This window comes from Branchiostoma belcheri, unplaced genomic scaffold (genome assembly GCF_001625305.1).
Source record: "Branchiostoma belcheri isolate BF01 breed outbred unplaced genomic scaffold, Haploidv18h27 scaffold3, whole genome shotgun sequence".
Lineage (NCBI taxonomy): Eukaryota > Metazoa > Chordata > Leptocardii > Amphioxiformes > Branchiostomatidae > Branchiostoma > Branchiostoma belcheri.
Window position 1 is genome coordinate 2,434,422 of NW_017803909.1, and position 20,410 is coordinate 2,454,831.

General features: G+C 43.8%; 1 protein-coding gene across 1 annotated transcript in view; it reads left to right on the plus strand.

The window, feature by feature from the left end:
* LOC109473834 (synaptic vesicle membrane protein VAT-1 homolog-like) overlaps nt 1-20,410 on the plus strand; it is a 24,320-nt gene continuing 3,910 nt past the window's right edge. The window contains exons 1-5 of the mRNA XM_019773935.1: nt 1-633; nt 11,601-11,730; nt 16,795-17,010; nt 19,575-19,717; nt 20,109-20,268. Of these exons, the coding sequence (XP_019629494.1) occupies nt 383-633; nt 11,601-11,730; nt 16,795-17,010; nt 19,575-19,717; nt 20,109-20,268 (900 nt within the window). The 5' untranslated portion in view covers nt 1-382. The remainder of the gene's footprint in view (nt 634-11,600; nt 11,731-16,794; nt 17,011-19,574; nt 19,718-20,108; nt 20,269-20,410) is intronic.

Consider the following 20,410-nt stretch of genomic DNA (forward strand, 5'->3'; position numbering starts at 1 on the left):
AACGTCCGCCCCCGCCAACTTTCTTCCATGGCTCCGCGTTGTTGACTGTGCGCTGCCAGGTTTCGGCTCGTTCCATCCCCTGAAAGGTATCCCCTCCCCGTGTTACCTGCCAGATTTGTTGTCAGGCCGTGAACTGTATTGGCATTGTGCAGTGGAAGCCGACTACGGCGGATGTTAGTCACGGTTGGCGGCATTCTGGCCTTGGTTGCGGCGGTGGAAGAATATTGAGAGAGTGCTCCGGCTGTTGTAGGAAGAGGAGACAGCTGACTGGGAGGTTGACGTCTCTTCCGCTAACCTAGCAACGCCTGCACGCGTCTCCGCCGTCACTCCCGCCCCACAACACCTGCCGTCCGTGCCCAGAGCAGCGCGCACAGCCAGCACCATGCCCGGGGAAACTGCGGAAACTGCCCCGGCCGAAAACGCCACCAGCCAGCCCGAGGAGCCCGAGAAGCCCGCGGCGGACGGAGAGGCGGCCAAGGCGGAGGACGCGGCACCTGAGCCCGAGGCGCCGCCCGAGAAGGAGGTGCGCGCCGTGGTGCTCTCAGGCTTCGGCGGCATCAACAAGGTGAAAGTGATGCGACGTTCGGAGCCGAAGCCCGCAGAAGGGGAGATTTTGGTGAGAGTAAAAGCATGGTAAGTCGGGCACACCTACATGTATGCACAACCACACACTGACTCAGACAGGCAAGTTCATATTTGCTTTTCACCCTCATCATTGGTGTGGAAGAGTGCTTTGTATACTCAATAGTGTGATAAACGTCGACCCCTTGTAAGCGATGTCAATAATCGGCAGTTCGGACGCCGTTATCACTCTGTACGGCTTTCCATATGGAGTGTTTCCCCTGCCCCCTCCCCACTGCCGCAGTAAAGTGGGCGTGTGCGAGAACACAGGGCAACTCGCACAGCCGGATCATACAAGGCTGCAAACCGCTTCAAAACACACCCAATTAATCTTTAGCATCTACCCGTCCTTCCTGAATAGGTCTGAGAAAAATCAACGCAGTCATGCCATGGAACACAAAATGGCCTGTATGTAAAATTCCTCTCTTATGCGCTTCGCTTGCCATGAGGGCAGGTGGTCCTAGGGCTGCTAGTTTAACGGAAAGGCTCACATCCTTTTGAACACATAAACACACTACAAAAATAGAAATCCGGGCGAACAGTTCACTGTTATTAAAGCATATACGGCCAGATCAAGATGCAAGGTCTATAAAAACAATGTTTAACGCAGATTTCAACAGACGGGGGGTTTGCGCTGTGAAATATTTTGCTACACAAAAGTGGCATTTATTTAAAGCTAGAACGTGCGCGCCAGTGATTCTGTTTGTGTGCACACACAAGGGTATAAAAGCTGGTGTGTTTTTCTCGTCATCCGCTGCAAGACCTGCAAACACGCCCGATGCAGTGAAAGTGTAGACAGTGCTGGTAGAACAAACGGTAAGCACTGTGCACTCTCTGGAACGGTAATGGGTCCCAATCTGTTGTCCTTGGTCGGGCACCGGGGACGGTACAGTAACTATGGTCAGTGCGGGTTGTAACAAAATAAACCTTTCATAATGTTCCATCCACTTCGGTGTTTTCGCTCTGTAAGTAAAAGGTGTCAGTGTTCCATGGCGTCATGTTTCCTCGCTAAAGTGTAGAAACATGTCGTGCTTTCGTGTGAGCTCTGCGCGAAGGGAGTCGAACTAATCGGGCGCAGTGACGTCTGTCATGATCTTTAAAATCCGGCAGACAAAAGACATATTTTACACACAGGTCAAGCCTGACATTGAAAGGTTCGAAACATTTCAGATTTCATCCACGATAAAAGGATCACACAATTTAACACGAAAAACTAGGTTCAGTGTCAGTCAAACTTAGTGCGAGTGACTGAACCAACTCATTGTTGCATTGCGTCTGATAGTAGTCATTTATTCCAGAGCTGTTCTATTTCCAAAAGAGGTACAGCGACAATTGGGATGTCAGGATGGATGGTAATTATCTAGACAGCGTGAGAGGTGACTCTAAAAGGCAAACTGTGAGGGGAATAAAGGTGTGTGTTTGGCGCGCTACAGGTGGTTGCAAGCTACTTAGTGTGACCTTGTTGTCACAGAGCATGCGCACGCACATGTAACAGCTGCAAAACCTGCCCGAGTAGTGCTTGTATAATCTCCAGTCCTTCCACCGAGTTTAATATGATCCTTGAGAATAATTGCCGGGTCATATTCGGTGGGACGGATTTAATGTACGTAAAGGTTAGATGTAGTCCGACAGCAACATTATGAAGCTCAATTAAACCCCGGGAGCCTCAACAGACAGCAGGGAAGTTTCGTTACTTCTTGTACAGTTACCCTCCAACAACCCCTAATTATTAAGGGGGGGGGGTACTGTAATGGGGGTAACAGTTATATTTCGGGTACGGTGTACAACATTTGGGCAACATTATCCAAATCCTAAAGTCATACTTGGATATGTATGTGTTGTGCCGACTAAAACGGTAGGATACATACATTGTATAAGACAGATGCACATCCAAAAAGGTCATATAACGAGCGGTCCCTGCAGTTTTTTCCGGCTCTGTCAGTGGCCGGATGAAACCGCGCACGAAAGATTTACCAAACGGCGCCGATATTATTCCTGCACATGAGATGTTCAGTATAAGATAAAGGTTTATACACTATAATTGTTTTTGAACAACAACAGCTGCGATAGTGATTAGAGGTTGGCTGAGAGAAGTTATTTAGTGGATTCGTGGAAATATCGGTGTAAACTGTTTGAGGGACCAGCACAGCAATTTGTGAAATTTCCCATCATTTCACCCCATGTTTCAATATATGAGTCCGGTCTTATGGGAGTTTTTTTTCTCAATATCTTCAGTGCCTACCACAGCTTTGCCGTGGTGTGTTGTACGAACCAATCGAGTATACCTACACTGTCTGTACGCAATGTAGAATGGGATGATGTTGACTTTCGTGCAGAGTTCATATACCCTATCTAAAGTCTAACACACCTTTACGACGCCAACCCCTCCCACGTCACAACAGGACCGGCTGAGAGGAGAAACAGAAGCGGAGCGCTTAAAGCAGAATCTCATCTATCACTGTGAAATATGAGTCTCCCCTGACGATATGTTGTTTGCGTCATTGTTGTGCGTGTGTAAACCCTAAGGTCCCGGGAGTTGTATGAGGACGTGGATAACTTTCCAAGCAGAGGTTGATGGGTGAAGATCATTACCTATTTATATGTGCCCCGTTTTTTTGTCGCTACCCTCACCAGCCTCTGCCGCTAATCGTGAATTTGAGTAGCGAAAAAAAACGGGGCATATATAAAAAGGTAACGATCTTCCCCCATCAACCTCTGCTTGGAAAGTAGACGTGGATATGTCCACCGCACGTTATGTTACAATATAGTTGCAAGGGATATTACTCGTTTGAATATTGGCTTTTATTTCTTTTGAGTAAGCTTTGAACCAATAACGTTGTCAATTGACAAGCCAGCTAATCCCCATCAGCTAGCTAGCTAATCCACCCCCGATGGTTTATACTGACACATGTTGCCATAACAGAATATATATTATAGTAAACGTTAATTTAAACTTTTGACCCGGATTTCCAAAGAAGCAACGTCCGCCAACGTTAATTTGTTGTATGAGTAATGTTCGACCGTGACCTAAATATTAGAGGTCTCCGGTATCCTGTCATTAATCTTGTAGTTCCAATAAATGCATTAAAACAATAAGGGTAATCTAGAAATATCAACCAAGGCTCATTTTGTGGGGTTATCGGACACCATAACACAATGTGTTAACAGTTTTTGCAATGTTCTGCAATATCCTCTTCGTGATCAATTTTCCACCAAGTGGATAAAAGGACCGATGCATTATTCTTCATAGTCATATTCTGGATTATTCTTCATAGTCAACATCTGTCGTCAGTCTTAGATAACATAGGTGCTTCCAGCCCGTATTGTATAGTACGGTGCAATTTGGCCCTTTGGCTACGATGTTGTATTTCAAATAAACCGATTCTTTATCTTCCTTTATGATATTGATGCGTACGGTGAAATCCTCCATGATTGATTGAGCAAAATTACGACAAAGCCAGCCTAACGTACTTAGATTTCACGAGCAGGGGGATCATACAAGTAGAACCAGTTTACAGCTACTACAGACACATATATCGTGACGGGCATACAAATGTCACTAGCGTAGAAAGCAACAAGAAAAGGGGATGTAAAAGAGGAGGCTGATTTTTTTTTTGGTTACCGATCGTGCTTCCATTTACCACTTACCAGGATGACCCGATTTCTGCCGGATTAGCAAACAAGGGTGCGGCGGTTCTTACCGTGGTGCTAATGGCCTCCTCCGTAATGACAGAACATGGAAGAAATCACAGTCTGGCCAATCCATAATGACGATTAGTGTGTCAGGGGAGGCGAAATGTGTCAGGAGACCACTACAGGTTAATGTCTTAATGAATAGGCGCTGCAACGGGATAGTCGTATGTGGAGGGGCTAAAATTTATCTGGCAAAGATGAGTTGTTTTTCCGTGTGGTAGATGCTAATTCAGTCCGCAACAGGTGGATACAGGGAATTGTGCCATCTGTTGAGCTCAACATACATTAGTACTGCAACAGAGACAGGCACAAATGTTAACAACGTGTTGTACATACTACAGAATGTAAAATCTTTGTTAGACGAACGCGAAAGAAACCAATATAAGGAGCATGTTGGAGCATAAATATACAAGGATGCTATATTTGGTCTAGGATAAGTATTGCCTATAATATTGTGAGTAGATTGCTGGTGTACACATGTTGTTTGTAATGTTTGTTTCATCTATAGCTTCCGCAATGCCTTTTCTAGTGTCAATAAAGGTCATTAAATCATACAGGCACCACGTCCCCACACATAGGAAAACAGAAACATCCGGGGCAAAGAGAAAGGAAGGGGCAAGATGGGAGCCATTTTATAACGAATGCGGGTTTCCATCTGATTACGTAGCTAATTGACCGATACTGGCTATGTATGTATTGTGATTTGATCTATCATGCAGTGAGATTTTCACTGTCATATCGAATGCAGAAACTAAGAACATAGATTAGCCTCCCCTTAGCCATGCCATATGTTTCAAAAGATGCGCTGGTTTAAAAAAAGAGGAAGCGGGATGGACGTTTCTTTGAAGGCCCATTAAGGCTGAGCGGGCGTCTGCTTTTCTCCGTGCCGCCCGCTGAAATGTTCCAGCCCGCAGCGCTAGGAGATAATAGACGAGGAAACAGGTGTCCGGAGAGTGCAGGCAGACGTTTGAAGAAGGCCGCGAGGGGCGATGGACGGCATGTTAACCCGCACGTACACTTTTAGACTGGCGCTCCAGGGCGTGGTGCTGAGATGTATGAACAGTGATACAGGCAGGGGAATATAGAAATACGTATACGGAGCTCCTAGGGGCACAATTATACCTCACTTTGCGCGCAGCAGTGGAAAGAAAAGAAATGGACATAAGTGTACTGCTTCAACAGGTTATTGAGTACATATCTGAAGGATAGATCTGTCTTTGTCTTTTCGATATTCGTGCAGATCTCTATTCTTAACCCCTAGTCCGTTATATCGTATCATGTCGGTGTACTGAAAGTGGAGATATTCGTGCACATAAGGACCACCTGGTTATGACAGCATCACATAAGCGATTTTTGTGGTTTAAGATGAGAAGAACACATGGAGAAAAGAGCACAGCTCGAGTCATGTGAACAATTAACCCGTCATAACCAGGTGGCTTTTTACTGGGACATAGATACATGTCGGCGACAACATATGGCATCTCGTGAGGGGATGGTTTAAAACGTCCGACGCCAGTCTAAATGACACGTACACACGTATGGATGAACTTGCGCTTCAGAATCCATCCACCAACCGTGAAGAATTTGATCTGATGTTTGGCGGTTTACAAGTACTTGTGAATGTTACCAAATGAATAATGCACAGTACTTGACACTTTCTAATGACGTGTATTTAATGTCGCAGAGCCTATGCCGTATACGCCTAGGCGTTATGTCTCACATAAGATATGGAAGAATGAAGAGAAAAACAATTTCGCGCAAACGAACCTTTGTCACCTGATATTCCCAAAACTAATAAGTAAGGGTTACCAGAATGGATTGCGTACATGCAAATTGGAAGATGAAACAAAACAATCCCCTTACACGGGAGAGACTTAGAAATTAGGTCTACCTGCGCATGACCGATCAATGACCTTGCACACAACTCGGGCGGCAATTTACGGAAACAACGTTTAAACAACTTTTTCCTCATCTACCCTGTTCCTGTTCCGGTGGAAATTGGAAACATTCCTCTATACTTGACCAGCAAACTACATGTACTCAATTCAGTTGGCCTCAAACAACCATATGCCCCCACGCCAAGTTTAGATGGGTATGTGTACTGTGAAGATTCATGAGGAAAACAATCTACTTGGAAAATTTCCTGCCTAAGTTCTCCGTGAACAAAGGTGGACTGACAAATTGGATTGCTTATCTACACAGCTCGATCGTCTGTGCAAAGTTAACTCGGAATTCAATTTGCATACACTTAGTGTGATGGCGTATCTTGCCTCACTGACTCCGTAAACAACCACTGACATTTCTGTATTCTATTTGGGATAGATATTATGGTTTAATTGTTTGTTATTAAAAGTATAACTTAAGTGGCTTTGGCCGGCACTTGTTGTTCAACATTGTAGACGGATGCCTGAATGCCGTGACTGACCTGTTGGTAATGCATGTGAGTCAAGATGGCGGCCAGAGAGACTGAGTAGCTCATAGATATGTAGTCGATAAATAACCGCCGCAGATTCAGCCACGACTGCCAAGGCTCAGGAATGAAGATTGTGTGGATGAAGGAGCACCGAAGTACGTGCTTCTGTTGTAAAGAGAGTCTACACCTGATGACAGTGGCACATGGATGCTAGATCTGTGAAGGGACCTGGCCCACTTCGAGAACAAAAAAAAAACATTATCCATGCATGTTTCTGTGCTGAACGAAAATAGAAATGACTGATAAATTCTATATCTGACAATGCGATTCTCGATGTATTGTATTTTAAAATCAGATTCAATTCAATAATGCAGGCAGACCCCTATCTCAAACATTTCCTCTTGTTTGCCAGTAATATGACCTACATAACCGTTTCAGAAAGGCCTTTAATGTGTAAACACTAGATGGCTTTGATTAAAAGCTTTGATGTAGTTCTAGTCCTGCACGAGCTCGAGCCTACATACACCTGCAAACATTAGAACGCGGGAAGAGTTTGCTTTTCAATTTTATTATTCATGCCAGTGTGCGTCACTGTGGGTATTGAGGATATCTGGTATAGATCCCTTTGATAAAGTCTGATTATACATGGATTCAAAATGTGAAGCACACGGTACGTATGCAGCTGGTTGTCTGTCAAGAGACTGAGAGAAAGCGTGAGGAGAATCAGGGCAAACACTTTGAACCCAGGAGACGTTTCCGTGCATGCTGAAGTGCGGATGTAACTAGAGGATGCACCTCTTTGCCAAATCACCGGCCTTTAATCCAACACAATTCGTAAGCGAAGGGTTACAGCTGCGCCTTCGTATGTGCTGTTAGCGATTTCCAAATTGGGCCAGTCCTGTTTAAATTTTAAAGTAAAGTAAAAGCGTGGAATGTGATGTCTGTACTTCTTTTTCTTGTAAGGCCACTGGAAGTAAATTTCGTGGATGACATCCTCTGCAGACTCCAAATCTAATGCGATAGGGCGAAAATTAATGCGCGCGCTGATGTAATCCATAAGAATTACTTGCTGTGGCCTAACAGAGGTTTATGATGAAGCATGGCATAGCGCGGGCATGGCATCAGTGTGCCACAGTCACACCGAATACACTTCAAACTGAGATCCCTCGAAAGAAGTCCATTACCTCTATCCCTTCTGAGCCTAATTCAACACCGGTTGTCTGTCATCCCAATGGAAAGAGAAATCTCTACATGCCTAGAAACCTAAAGGAAATGATCGAAAACGCCACATAGACAACTGTATGTAAGAGAGGCTGTCGATTCGCACGACTCACAGAATTCAACATCAGTACAGATGCGACGCGTAGAACATTGATTGATTTGCAGTTGAGTGAACTGTGAGGTAATTACAGCAAACGTCCACGTCCACAATTGATTGATACAGTAGAAAGGCTGCATTTAACGGGAGGAAGGTTTGCCTTCCAGGTCCTGACGTTTGATGTATCGTAACGCATTCAAATCCAGGTTTTTGACAAATCTCTCGGTTTTAGTTCCAGTTGAAATGGATCAGAATATCTGGTAGCGCTGACCATGACTGAAGCTTGCCACAGGACGTGAACTTGAAAATGAGATACCCCTTCAGACGTTCATCCATCACAGGTGTTCATCGATACCGCGACCCACAGGCAGTGTCAGCCCTGGAGATACGTCTACTGTCTGGTCAGGTATCGACATGGGGAGACAGAGGTCAGGCGTGTGGAACGTGAAGATTTCAGGTTAACTTTGCGTGAACCACGCTGGGACAGGGTCATTTGAAAGGAAAGGAAAGTATCAAAGCATCGAGCAATGAAACAGGAATACAGGAAACGGACTGGGCAGCCTCAGAGGATGAGCAGGAATTGACAACATGAATTATGAGACGTGCAGGGAGTGAAAATGTTGTGTTCGTGATGAATACAAACATGTCTGATGCCTTTGAGGGCAAGTTTATTTCCATTTAAACATTAGTAATAAGAATATCCTTAATACTGTCTCCGTCTTTTGGCGTGTGACGGTCGGTTCACAAAATAAAGTAATCACAAAGCCTTCCTATCAGTGACCAGAAGATCCTGACTGCCGGTCGGATGGTGTATGCGCGACATTTCGACGCCACGGGATTCAGCACTAGTACACGATCATAGGGCGTGAAGACCTTATTCATGATGGTGAAAATGTCAAGTCATAAAGTAAGAGCTTTGGTCTGGCAGGCACCAGAAAGTGTGTCTGCTTGGTACAAGAAAAGCAGCCACCACTCATTCGGGGAAATGGTACTAAAATTGAAGATCGCGTTCTGGAAAATTAACATCCAACTTACCAAGTGAAGAGAAATGCATCCTACAAGACCGTGTTACTTTAATATCTCTATATTACCACAATGCTACCACATATACTTCCGTACGCACCATATTTGAAATGTAAACACGCGTTTCAGAAATCAGGGCTGTGCCACGCTGATAAGCCGACATGTTGTTGAGCCACCAATGAACACACGTCATCAGTAGGCAGCAACAGGTCGCCATCTTGGAATTTGTTACACGTCGTAAAACGTTGAGCGTCTATTGCAGCCCGTTCAATTCGCTTGATGTTTGATAGCTTGCGTCATGATGATAATGTTTCAGGTTATATACTAAGCTCGCAAAGCGAGAAAATATTGTAGAGGACGAAATCGGGCATTATATGTTGCGTTTTGATAATCATCTTACAGACTAAAAGAGCAGTTCTGACGTCAACGACATGCAATAATCTATATGATTGACCTCGACTTCAGAGTTCTCACTGATTTTTATTCTATGTATGTATTCCATTTAACGTATGGTATGGGATCTATGTGAGCTATATGGCAGCTATATGATTGGAATAATGTATTCGACGTTTAATAACATAGTCATCTATAGTAGTTTTTGTTTACTTAATTTACTTGTTTACTTTCTCCAGTAAACATTTGTGAAGCTTGTGTACAAGTGTAGGAAACGCTGTGGGTTCAGATGGCCAAACTCACAGCGTTTTAGAGACACCAGAAGACCACAAACATCATACACGCGATTTATGTTAATGGGTGACAATCCAACTGACATTTGTACATGCATGACAATATTTACAAGGATCACGGCATAGGTATAAGATGATACCAAGTGAGAATTATCGCGGATAGCTAGTAACGAAAAAAAGACCGTTGTCATGGCAACAATTACGTCATCGCCCAGTCTATTGGCTTTCAGGCTTTCCGGTGACACACTTTAAGTAGACCTCACCGTGCATAATCCTCTTGGGGAATTTAACGTGCCAAGTGAGAAAGCTATCTGCGCCTAGGTGGTTTTAAGATACCCTAACCTCCAGGAAGTTGAAGAAAGAAACATATCATGATAAGATTGAGTCTAATATTAACTGCACACATACATAAACGGGCAACATGTTCAAAAGATATTGTTTTGTCACAAGATATGGAGGGTGCAGAGCATGACTGGACTGGCGTTTGGGTGGATGGGGCTTAAAGAATGCATATATGAATTTAAAAAAATATGAATCCATGAATAAACAAACAGAAACGAGGATAAAGACGATGAGATGTACAAATCGTTTAGAATGCCTGGAGAAGGAGTTGTTTTTGCTGAAATGCAGGGCACAGGATGCTCTTACATTTGTACCTTCACTTGAGTACCGTTGCTGAGCGTGCATGTAGCGAGACCGTCCAATCTAACTCCCCAATGCCATGTGTTCACAGTGGTGCTGTGACTAATGAGGTCTGTTGGGGGTACGAGTTAGAGAAGTCTTTGATGGATTACGGCAATTCTAGCGACTTCTTTGTGCGAGTCAGACGTTATTACCGTACTTTGATGTGCTGATGTGCCGGGTAATGTGTGGGCGGAACGCCGATGAGATGTTGTCGGGCTCCCCGTGGCGGCTGGTTAGATCACACAGCTCCTGTAGTAAGGCCCTGCAGCATTCGTTCGAGGAGCCTATTACCACAGAAAACGGCGAGTCTTTGTAACAAAAACTCGACCGTATCACAGAAAAGGCTGTAAAATGACAGGAGATGGGAGATTGACGGGGACTGTGTAGCAAGTTACTAGCAACTAGACTCAAATTGATAACCTGCACACATAGCATCATTTCATCTGTATGTATGTATGTATGGCTAGATTTGGTTATCTTTACAAAGGAGCGTATTTGCTTGAGAAAAGGGACAAATGTCAGTGAGTTTTCTTTTTAAGTCGGACACAGTTCTCCCCATCTTTACTCTCTGCTCCCCAAAGCGAAACTGTCAATAGCACGCTAGTATTCTATGTATCTTAGAGCCCTGTTCAGAGCCAGATAACGCCGCTATCGCGTTAGTGTTACCGTTATCGTGTCTGAGAGACGGCCGTGGCTCAAGCTCTGTCCTTGTAGCATGCCGACTGCCGACGTGAAGTGATGGAGAAGTGTGTTTATCGATTTGCCTTCATTGTTCCCCCGAGGGGAAAGCTTGTTTTAATGACTTGCAAAATCTATTCCAGCTCGTTAAACGTAGTTCAACGCCATTACGCAACGCAACGATTTGACATTGGCTGTTGTCCCTGTTAAAAGTTAGAAGTGAACTTGAATGCAACACGTTAAACATAACCTTTTGTGAGACATAAACTGTGTGTATTTGGTGTGTGTTTTGTCTAAAATAATATACATGAGACAACTAGACAAAACAATATAACTTGATTATATGGAATGATTGCTGTCTTACTATAATCATCCAATAGAGTTCATAAAACAACCGATCAACAATATTTTAATGGTGGCAATTACAGCTCATAATAACCAATCACCAATATCACAAAACATGACACGCATTGGTCTGTTCCAGTGGTCTGAACTTCCTGGACTTGATGGTTCGCCAGGGGAACTTGGAGAACCCGCCCAAGTGTCCGGCCGTCATGGGGTACGAGTGCGCAGGCGTGGTGGAGGCTCTGGGGGAAGGCGTCACTGGATTTGAGGTAAAAGTTTTTTTTTAAGTAGCTGAGATATAAAGTTATCCAGTACAAGTATGGGAGAGATACTAATACAGATGCCATGAAAGTCGTTCTATGGAATATTCTTTACATCCCTATCGGGAGAGTTTGAAGCGTTTCAGTCACAAATGAGGCAAAACGCCATGGGATGGCATTTCAGCACCAAGGAGAGGGCAGGATTTTTTGTCAAGGAAAACTCACTCTCACTCAACGCCGCATGCTCCATGGAGCCGTCTTCCGGCCTTCCAGCCAGTTCTGTCCTGCGCGCTCTGCCAGGCTGTGGTTACATCGAGGTCCACGGTCTGCACTCAGCTGGTCTCCCCACCCACCAAGGAAAACACACTATCAAAAAGATGTATACTTCTTAACAGCACTAACGGACCACGAAATATTGCTAAAGGAAAGATTTCTTCATCAAAATTGAGAAAAAAGATGCACTCACATATAGATGAGATTTAATTTTAAATGAGAAAACGCTTTCTTTTTGCTTCCCAGTACCATACTCCTGTGTGGTTATGGTTCGTTGGACACTTGCCAGCACATGGGGTGTGCGTGGATATTTTCATGTTTTTCAAATGCAATTATAGAGCCTAGAGTACTATCTTCAATCACAATGTTCCTCTTCATTATAGACCCGCAGACAGTACTCTATGCATCTTCATCTTCCTAACTGAATAAAAAAAAGCCAACAAACGTCCCAGGGCATTCAAGCTTACGAAAAGCTCGTGTTTGATAATGAAAAAAAATCATATTCCTGTTTTCTGAAATTAGTGGACTAACATGGTTCCATCAGTGAATGGGATTGCGTCATGAATGAGATTACGTAATAATGTAACCTCGTTAGTGTAATACTAAATCTCTTTATGAGATATCAGAGCACTGCGCTCTAGTGTGGTTCATTAGGAAGACTTATTTGTACTGAGATATACCCTGGATATTTCAGTACCCAAGATTACAATCACGTCACCCACACATTTCACAAAGAACTGTACATCAGTTCATTAGTTAATAACCGTCCCACGCACGCCAACCACCCACGGTCATGATTGTAGCTGATTACCGTTATCTATTTGCAGCGCCTCCGTTGAAATGCTAAAACATTTCAATATGCGTGCGTCTTTTATTTTACTCTGATCTCTTATCGGACCAACGATCCCCCTCAGCGTCCTCACATCGTTCGCTTTGTCCCAAAACTCCCGACCAGTAACAGAGTAGAACCGCCGTGTAAAGCTACAAGATCCCGGTCATCACGAGTTGATGCAGCTATAAAACTAAATAAGAAGCCATTTTTGTAGTTGTTAATTAAGCACATTTCAATTCCCATACGACTGTAACAATCAGTAGTGTCACGTTCATGAGTAACTATTTCGCGCTCAGGGATTAGAGTTAACTCCCTACACGATTAATCATCCAATCTAAACGTCACTCAAACGTGTCCAGGTTGCCCTTCATGAACCATGGGAGATACAGACTGACGTCTTTTTAAATTCCCTCCGGGTGCCGGGGACGGTTGGGAGACTGGGAGTCACACAATCGGTTCCCGCTCCACGTCAGAAAATAGATGAGACTGGTGTTATCTCCGCTGGGGCAGAATGTGGTCGGACCCGCGCGACAGATGGCGGCCACTTCATCATGGACATGGCGCACACAGCTCGGCAGAGTGACAGTTGATGAACTGTAGTTACCGCTACGACTTCATTCGGTGTATCATACCTTCAAAGCAAACTGAGAGAAAGTTTCTCTCCGTCACTACCTCTCTCCCCCCTCTGTGTTTGTGTGTGGAAAGGAACTACTTATTTCAGACAACACTATTCTTGTTGACGGTCCATGAATAATCCGCCAAGTTGAAAGAAAACGGATGTGGTGTTCAAAAGCGAGCAAATGTCTTGTGTCCACCAGTGCGCCACCGCGAAGCAGCTGTGTTTAGAAATTCCGATCCCTTTCTCTGCTTTGTACACATCTCACATCGCCGAAAGAAGTCAAACGTTTGACCTTGCCAGTCGTATGTGGTGTTTTAAATCCCTCGCCGACGATCACAATTACAACTGCCTGTCAGGTGAAATATCACTCTACAGCGGTTGAGGATAACCCAGCTCAGACACGATGATACCAAGCTAGGACGCCATGACGTGGGTGATAGGGTACCATGGAAGATAACTGTAATTTTACCATTACCTAACTTATATCACTCCGCCATCAGCCAATCTTTCCCTATGGCTAGACATTACCCTATTACAGCACGCCGCTTTACAAGGCGCTGAGAACTGTGGTTAATGGATAGAAATGGCCTGTGATGAACGCTTATTATATTTCCCCGTTATGGGTTAGCAGGGCAGAAGTCAGGCCACGGAGGCGAGGGTTAACAGCAGCCCGTGAAGGGCGGACCGGCCGGCGTCATTCTCATCTGACGAGGGCCCTAGGGTCAGCCCTATACACGGGGACCATTATCGTCTAATGTGCGTCTAATGTTCGGGATCTACCAGCAACAACAAAAAGGGGATCAAGAGAGTAAATTACGATTTTACGGAACTTGTAATATATGACTTCGGGTTCCATGTATCTAATTCTAATTAAAACTACGTAATGGCAATCAATGCCTCCATGTATCTCCTGTAAGAAATACACACTCCAATTTCAGAATACCTCAGGCGATCGTTTTCCTTGGGTTTACCGCCAGCATGACGATCAACTTAGCGCATTAATTCTGTTATCTAATCTGTTCCAGTATAAGTCATGTTCACACCACATTAATGGATCGTCCGTTATGAAGCGATGAGTACGTAGTTAAAGTTTCTGTGTAGTGGCAATGTATGATGCTATTTTACAGGCATTTGGCACCAAAATGTTACTTATAGTATTTGGCAACCATGTCTATACTCTCAAAGTTAAGACACTTGCAATCTTTAGAGTGAGTACGGATGAGATTTAGATAAAAATGAGAGCTATGACGCCGAGTCACTTATAGTTTACTACTGCGCTGTACAGAACGCAGGTGCGACTTAGCGTCTAGTTCGTTATACATTAATACATGGCTTTCAGGCTGTAATGGCTCTGTAGGAAGCTTTGGACGACATTTGTCTGACTTAGCAGTGTTACATGTCACACTACCGTGAGGCGAGCGATAGCTCTTTCCTGCAGTAATGGACACGGGCCAGCTTGGGGGAGGGACAGAATAATGGATTTACAGAGTAGGCGTCTCTTTTGGGCACTGTGGCGCCTACATACATATATATACATACATAACATATACATATACATATACATATACAGTATGCTTATAACGACATTACAGGAAACCTTGCGGCTACCTTGCTGGAAATGTTTCATCACTTTTCTTAGAATATATGTTATACATGTACAATGCGTACTTTGATTCTTGTTTGGTCTTCTCAGCCGATTAACTAACCAAATATCTAGTGTAAAAAATTAATTTCTTTGTTCCCACCTGTTGAAGTTAGTATCTCAAAGTAGGCAAATTGGTCGATACATCAGATAGCCTCTACCATCTTGACTCGCCACAGACAATCTAAATGGAGTGCATTTTAATAACCATACTTGTTTGATTCACTGCCGGACAGTTACTCCTCCATACCCCTTGATCTTTTAAGAGCCTCAGGAGGGGTTTTAGGGACACTCTACTTGCGGTCCTTGATCTGTTTTATTGGGGAGTAGTCACATTAAATGTGATTTGTATTCCTAGCGCAGTCCTAACGCTTAAGTCTTGTCTGGGCGGCTGTTCTGCATAGCTGTGATACATGGTGGGTACAGAGTTGGTAGCATTCGTCTTCTTCACTAATAAGATAGGTGCCATGTTTTTATATATATGTACGGACACGATGCTCGGTTTCTCCGTCCCTCACCCCTGAGCATTACTGTATGGTCCCCGTTAGTCCCTGCCGTAGCATTACTGTATGGTCCCTGTTAGTCCCTACCGTAGACGCAATACTTATCCCCGAGGACCGGCACAAAGGCACGGAAGGAAAAACAATGTCAAGTTCGCTATCAGTATGAAGGTCACATAGTCAGAAGCGGCGGACGTGAGGAACATATTGAAGCAGTTCCCGATGTTCGTCCGTCATGGATGTCAATTAGAGACGGACAATTTCAGGCATGGCAGTCCGAGCAATGTGTCACTGTTAACGGTCAACTTTCATCCTCGTAGGCTATAATGAGGATAATATGATACTAATGATACTGATGATAATGATGATAATGGTAATAATGATAATAATTATAATAATGATAATAATAATGATGACGACGACGACGACAACAACAACAACAATAATAATAATATTATTGTTTTATTCGAAGAACATGTCACAGCCCGAAGGCTGAATTACATGTCCCGTACATTGTAAAACAACTTGTTACAAATGCATTCTTATGTACTAAAGGCTACAATAACAGAACTAATTAAAATTGTCATAACGACATGTAATAGGGTTGCAGTACAGTACAGTATAACGTTACAACACATTAAGTCATTCTAGTTAGCTGTTCCGATTACAGAGTACTGTCTGCAGGAGTTGCAACATGGCAATTGAAATGACATTTGGCAGCCGCTATGGCAGGAGAGAGAGAGCATATTTGAGGGGAAATATTATATCAGTTCACTTAAACAGCACGAGTACGCTTGTTTACCTGGTTTCTCCCGAGTTGGTGTCTAAAATAATTGCATAAACCTATATAACACCAGCCCACCCGGAGCACGGCTGAGTAATTTAACTCTAACTTCAGCACCAAGGACAGGCATGCTAACAGCGCACCCCTCAGCAATGGAATCGCCCCATGTGGTGTCGGAACTTACATGGGAAATAAAAGCAATTTCCTACCGAACTTTCTAATCGATCTTCTTTCGGAGTGAGCTCTTGAATTAAAACCAAGGGTTAAAAGTATTATAATCAATTTGAATGTATATTAGTGTGCACAAAGTAACCTGCTAAAATCCCTGTTAATTAGTGCGGGGCAAAGGCCTTTCGGTAGTCACAGAAGCGCGCAATGTTGACTTTTGTACTTGAAGGTTACTTGATGGTTTTCTTGTTCCAGGTGGGGAACCATGTGCTGGCCCTGTCCAACCTTGGCTCCTGGTGCGAGCTGGTGTCGGTGCCGGCCAAACACTGCTTCCAGATCCCGATGAGAATGAGTTTCGAGGACGCCGCCGCTTTCCCAATCAACTTCCTCACCGCCTACATCATGCTGTTCGAGATCGGCAACCTGAAGAAGGGCAAATCAGTTCTGGTCCACTCCGCGGGGGGAGGGGTGGTAAGTACTCCAACAGCCGCACGCCCTCCTGTCCATGCATGATGCGTATCTTTTATTCAGTCTAATCATGACTTTCTTTAATATGGCTGAAGGTCATTCTCTAGTACGTAAAGCTTGAAAGATTTGATTGGATTTTGTCCACATTGCTGGAGGTGACGGGAATATGAAATGGCTGGATGAAGGAGTAAGAATGTAATTTTCAAAAAGACATTTACCCTCAAGTCTCCTTTCGTTGTGATTTACGCACAAAAAACTGCCAATTATTGTTCACTAGAGAGAAAGAGGATGCGCAGCAAATCAAAGTAAGTTCCAGAGTGAGTTCAGGTCGCAGGGGTTTCTCGTGAAATCCCCTGACACCGCCTTACATTGCGAGGATATTTAGTTTATAGTAGAGGGGCCGGATTCATTCCTCAAGCTAACCGACATCTCGTACACGCAATCGTCCCTCAGACATCTAGAGCAGCATAGTTCCCGTTTAGAACTTTTATTCAGCCTGTCACACACACTTGCGAGGATTTAGTTTCGCCCTTGGATTAATTTTTCGTTCTACCCACGTAACAGACGCATTTGCCCTTTCCGGCACCTCCATAAAACAACGCCAAAGCGCTATTTTACAGCCGCGCCGTCTCGCAAGGAGCGAACTAGGCGAGATAAGCGCGAGAACGGCTGTACCTACCAGCTTGGAAATTTCCTGTAGGCGCTCGGTAGTCTCAGCTACAAACAGGCCTTCGGCGCCGATCGTATCTCTGGTAATTTTCGCCAAAATGACTTCTCTTTCAAAGTTCATTCCGAACCCAGACAACAAGCATTTGCAGACACAAAAATAGCCGTGGAAAAATCCTCAGCATTTATATGGGGATCGAATCATGGCAGTTTTAGTGTAGCATTAACAGACACCTTAAAGCATAACTGTTCTTCATTGGCTGTTTGGTCATTGGAAGACGTTGAATGAAGCTGAGAAGCCATCATTGGCCACTGCAGCTGTCCTTCCTTTTCGCATATGGTTCACTTGCCAAACACGCTAGCTACCGTCTTCTATATCATACCGTCTTGAATATTTTTTTGTACCGATATGCGAGTACATGGAAGACAACCCTGGGTTAGAAACAATTTGAACAGCTCCTTCGGGACATTCTATGCCATTTCAATCTGATGACTTCCATGTGTTGCAAGGTACAGTGGCGTGGAATAAAGGCCCCGAGAACTAAGTCGACACTATTACCCTCACGTCACTGCCAATGTCTGGCAGGATGGCATCACCATATTTGGAGGTATTTCATCAGATAAGTCTCAGCCCAGAGATTTCACCCTATAATTCAGACTTGAAACCTCATGATGAGAATATAACGAGAATACGACATATACAGCGGCACTTACTCTATTGTTAGAACTGTAGCATTTCAATAGGGACTCTCAGGGGGTGACGGAAATGGTGAAACTAACTAGTACAGATTTGGGGCATGGGTTATCCAGATAGAGGAGATTTAACATCATTGAATTGCATAGATTTTGAACTCAACACGGCGACAATGCTGTAAGCTGAAATAACATGGTGAATGAGGTAGGATCAGGAACAGAAATAAGACAATTTGTAAGTACATAGGGGCATAAGGCATGTATAAGGTTCCTATATTCATCTTAAATGTAAAACGGAATGTCTCTTTTCACATTTGATCAAAAGCTACTATTTCCCTGTCCCACGTAGAATCTCCTATGTGGTAATCCCAAAGGTAATAATCCTAACTGACAAAGTAAGATCCCAACTCCCACGTAATTCTAATATCATACTATTACATTTTCGAAGGAAAAGACGTCACAATACCGTTGGGAAAGGCGAGACTTGTTAAAACTAATGCTGTCACTGCGTTAAGATGAACCCCAAGTAACCTTACATGTGAGATCATCATAGTTACTGTCTTTTGACAGTTGCTATATATAACCTCTCAACCAAAGCGAGGTGCAATTACTGTGCAAATGAGAGTATTAAACCACCGACGGGAGATTACGCAGATGTCTGTAAGATGTGACATGTTAAGTAGATACTAGAATGTTGTTGACAGCTAGGCGGAATGAAGTACATCCTCTAACGGTTTGGAACGAAACCAGGAGTTAAATTGTTGTAGATACGCAGAGCTTTGACTGAATTCGACAGGTGGGCTAACTATATGATCAGTTTAGGGGATTTCTTGCCAGCACATTGTAGTTAATCAATATGCTGTTAGAGGCACGTTGTGATGGGATGCATTTGTACAAGTCATTTCTTTTTCACCACGCATACATGTGCATGGGTGGTTCAGTGCATGAGAGGCTGTGGTAAATAGTGGTATCTGGCTTGTACAAGTCTTTGGTAAATTTGAGAAAACCTTCATTGGTGGCATGTATATGGCATAACACAAACACAAACGCAGTTGTTTGACTCGTATTTCTGGACGTTTTTCAGGGCTAGGGCCTAGCGATGGCACAGATGTGGAAGGCGGTTTTAAAGAATATTACGGTGTTCTGTACGTCTGCCTCCCCCAACACTTATTTGTTTGTGATAGCTCGTATTTTCGGACGTTTTGCAGGGCCTGGCGGTGGCCCAGCTGTGTAAGACGGTTGAGAACGTGACGGTGTTCGGCACGGCCTCCCCACACAAACACGACACCATCAAGGACCACTTTGACCACCTATTCCTCAGCGGCAGTGACTACACGGCAGAAATAAGGAAGTAAGAGCACCGTATGTGATGATACAGTCAAAGTTTGACACAATCCTGTAGTAAAAGAAGTTCCATGAACACGAAAATTTTACTTATAGTAGATTAAATATCTTTATTTTCAGATATCAACATGTTATTTTTAAACAGTTCAAATCATGACTTTACAGCTCAGAAATACAACATGTATACAACAACAAATGGCCACCAATTACCACATATGTATCAATTATTATTTATGATTTATCTTTGATTTACCCACCTATGTTACCTATACTTTGATTTAGGTTTTAGCTCCCACGGAGACCAGTCTAAACACTGATGGGACTACCCACCTGTTCCCAAGATGAATAAATAAAAAAATCGTGTCTAAGTTCTATGCCTATGCCTACTCCCTGTGCAGAATCTCTCCATCTGGTGTGGATATTGTGCTGGACTGTCTGTGTGGGGATGATACAAACAAGGGGATCGCGCTGCTCAAGCCCATGGGCAAGTACGTGCTGTATGGGTCCTCCAACATCGTCACCGGGGAGACCAGAAGCTTCTTCAGCTCCGCCAAGGCCGTACGTTCTCATCGATCATCTTAACTTGTTCTTCAATGTCGGGTGACATTGTAATTTGGACTGTGCTTTATAGCATTGTGTACACTAAACATAGATTGTTTTAAGCGAAATTATATTGCAATATCGAGATAAATAAGAGTGT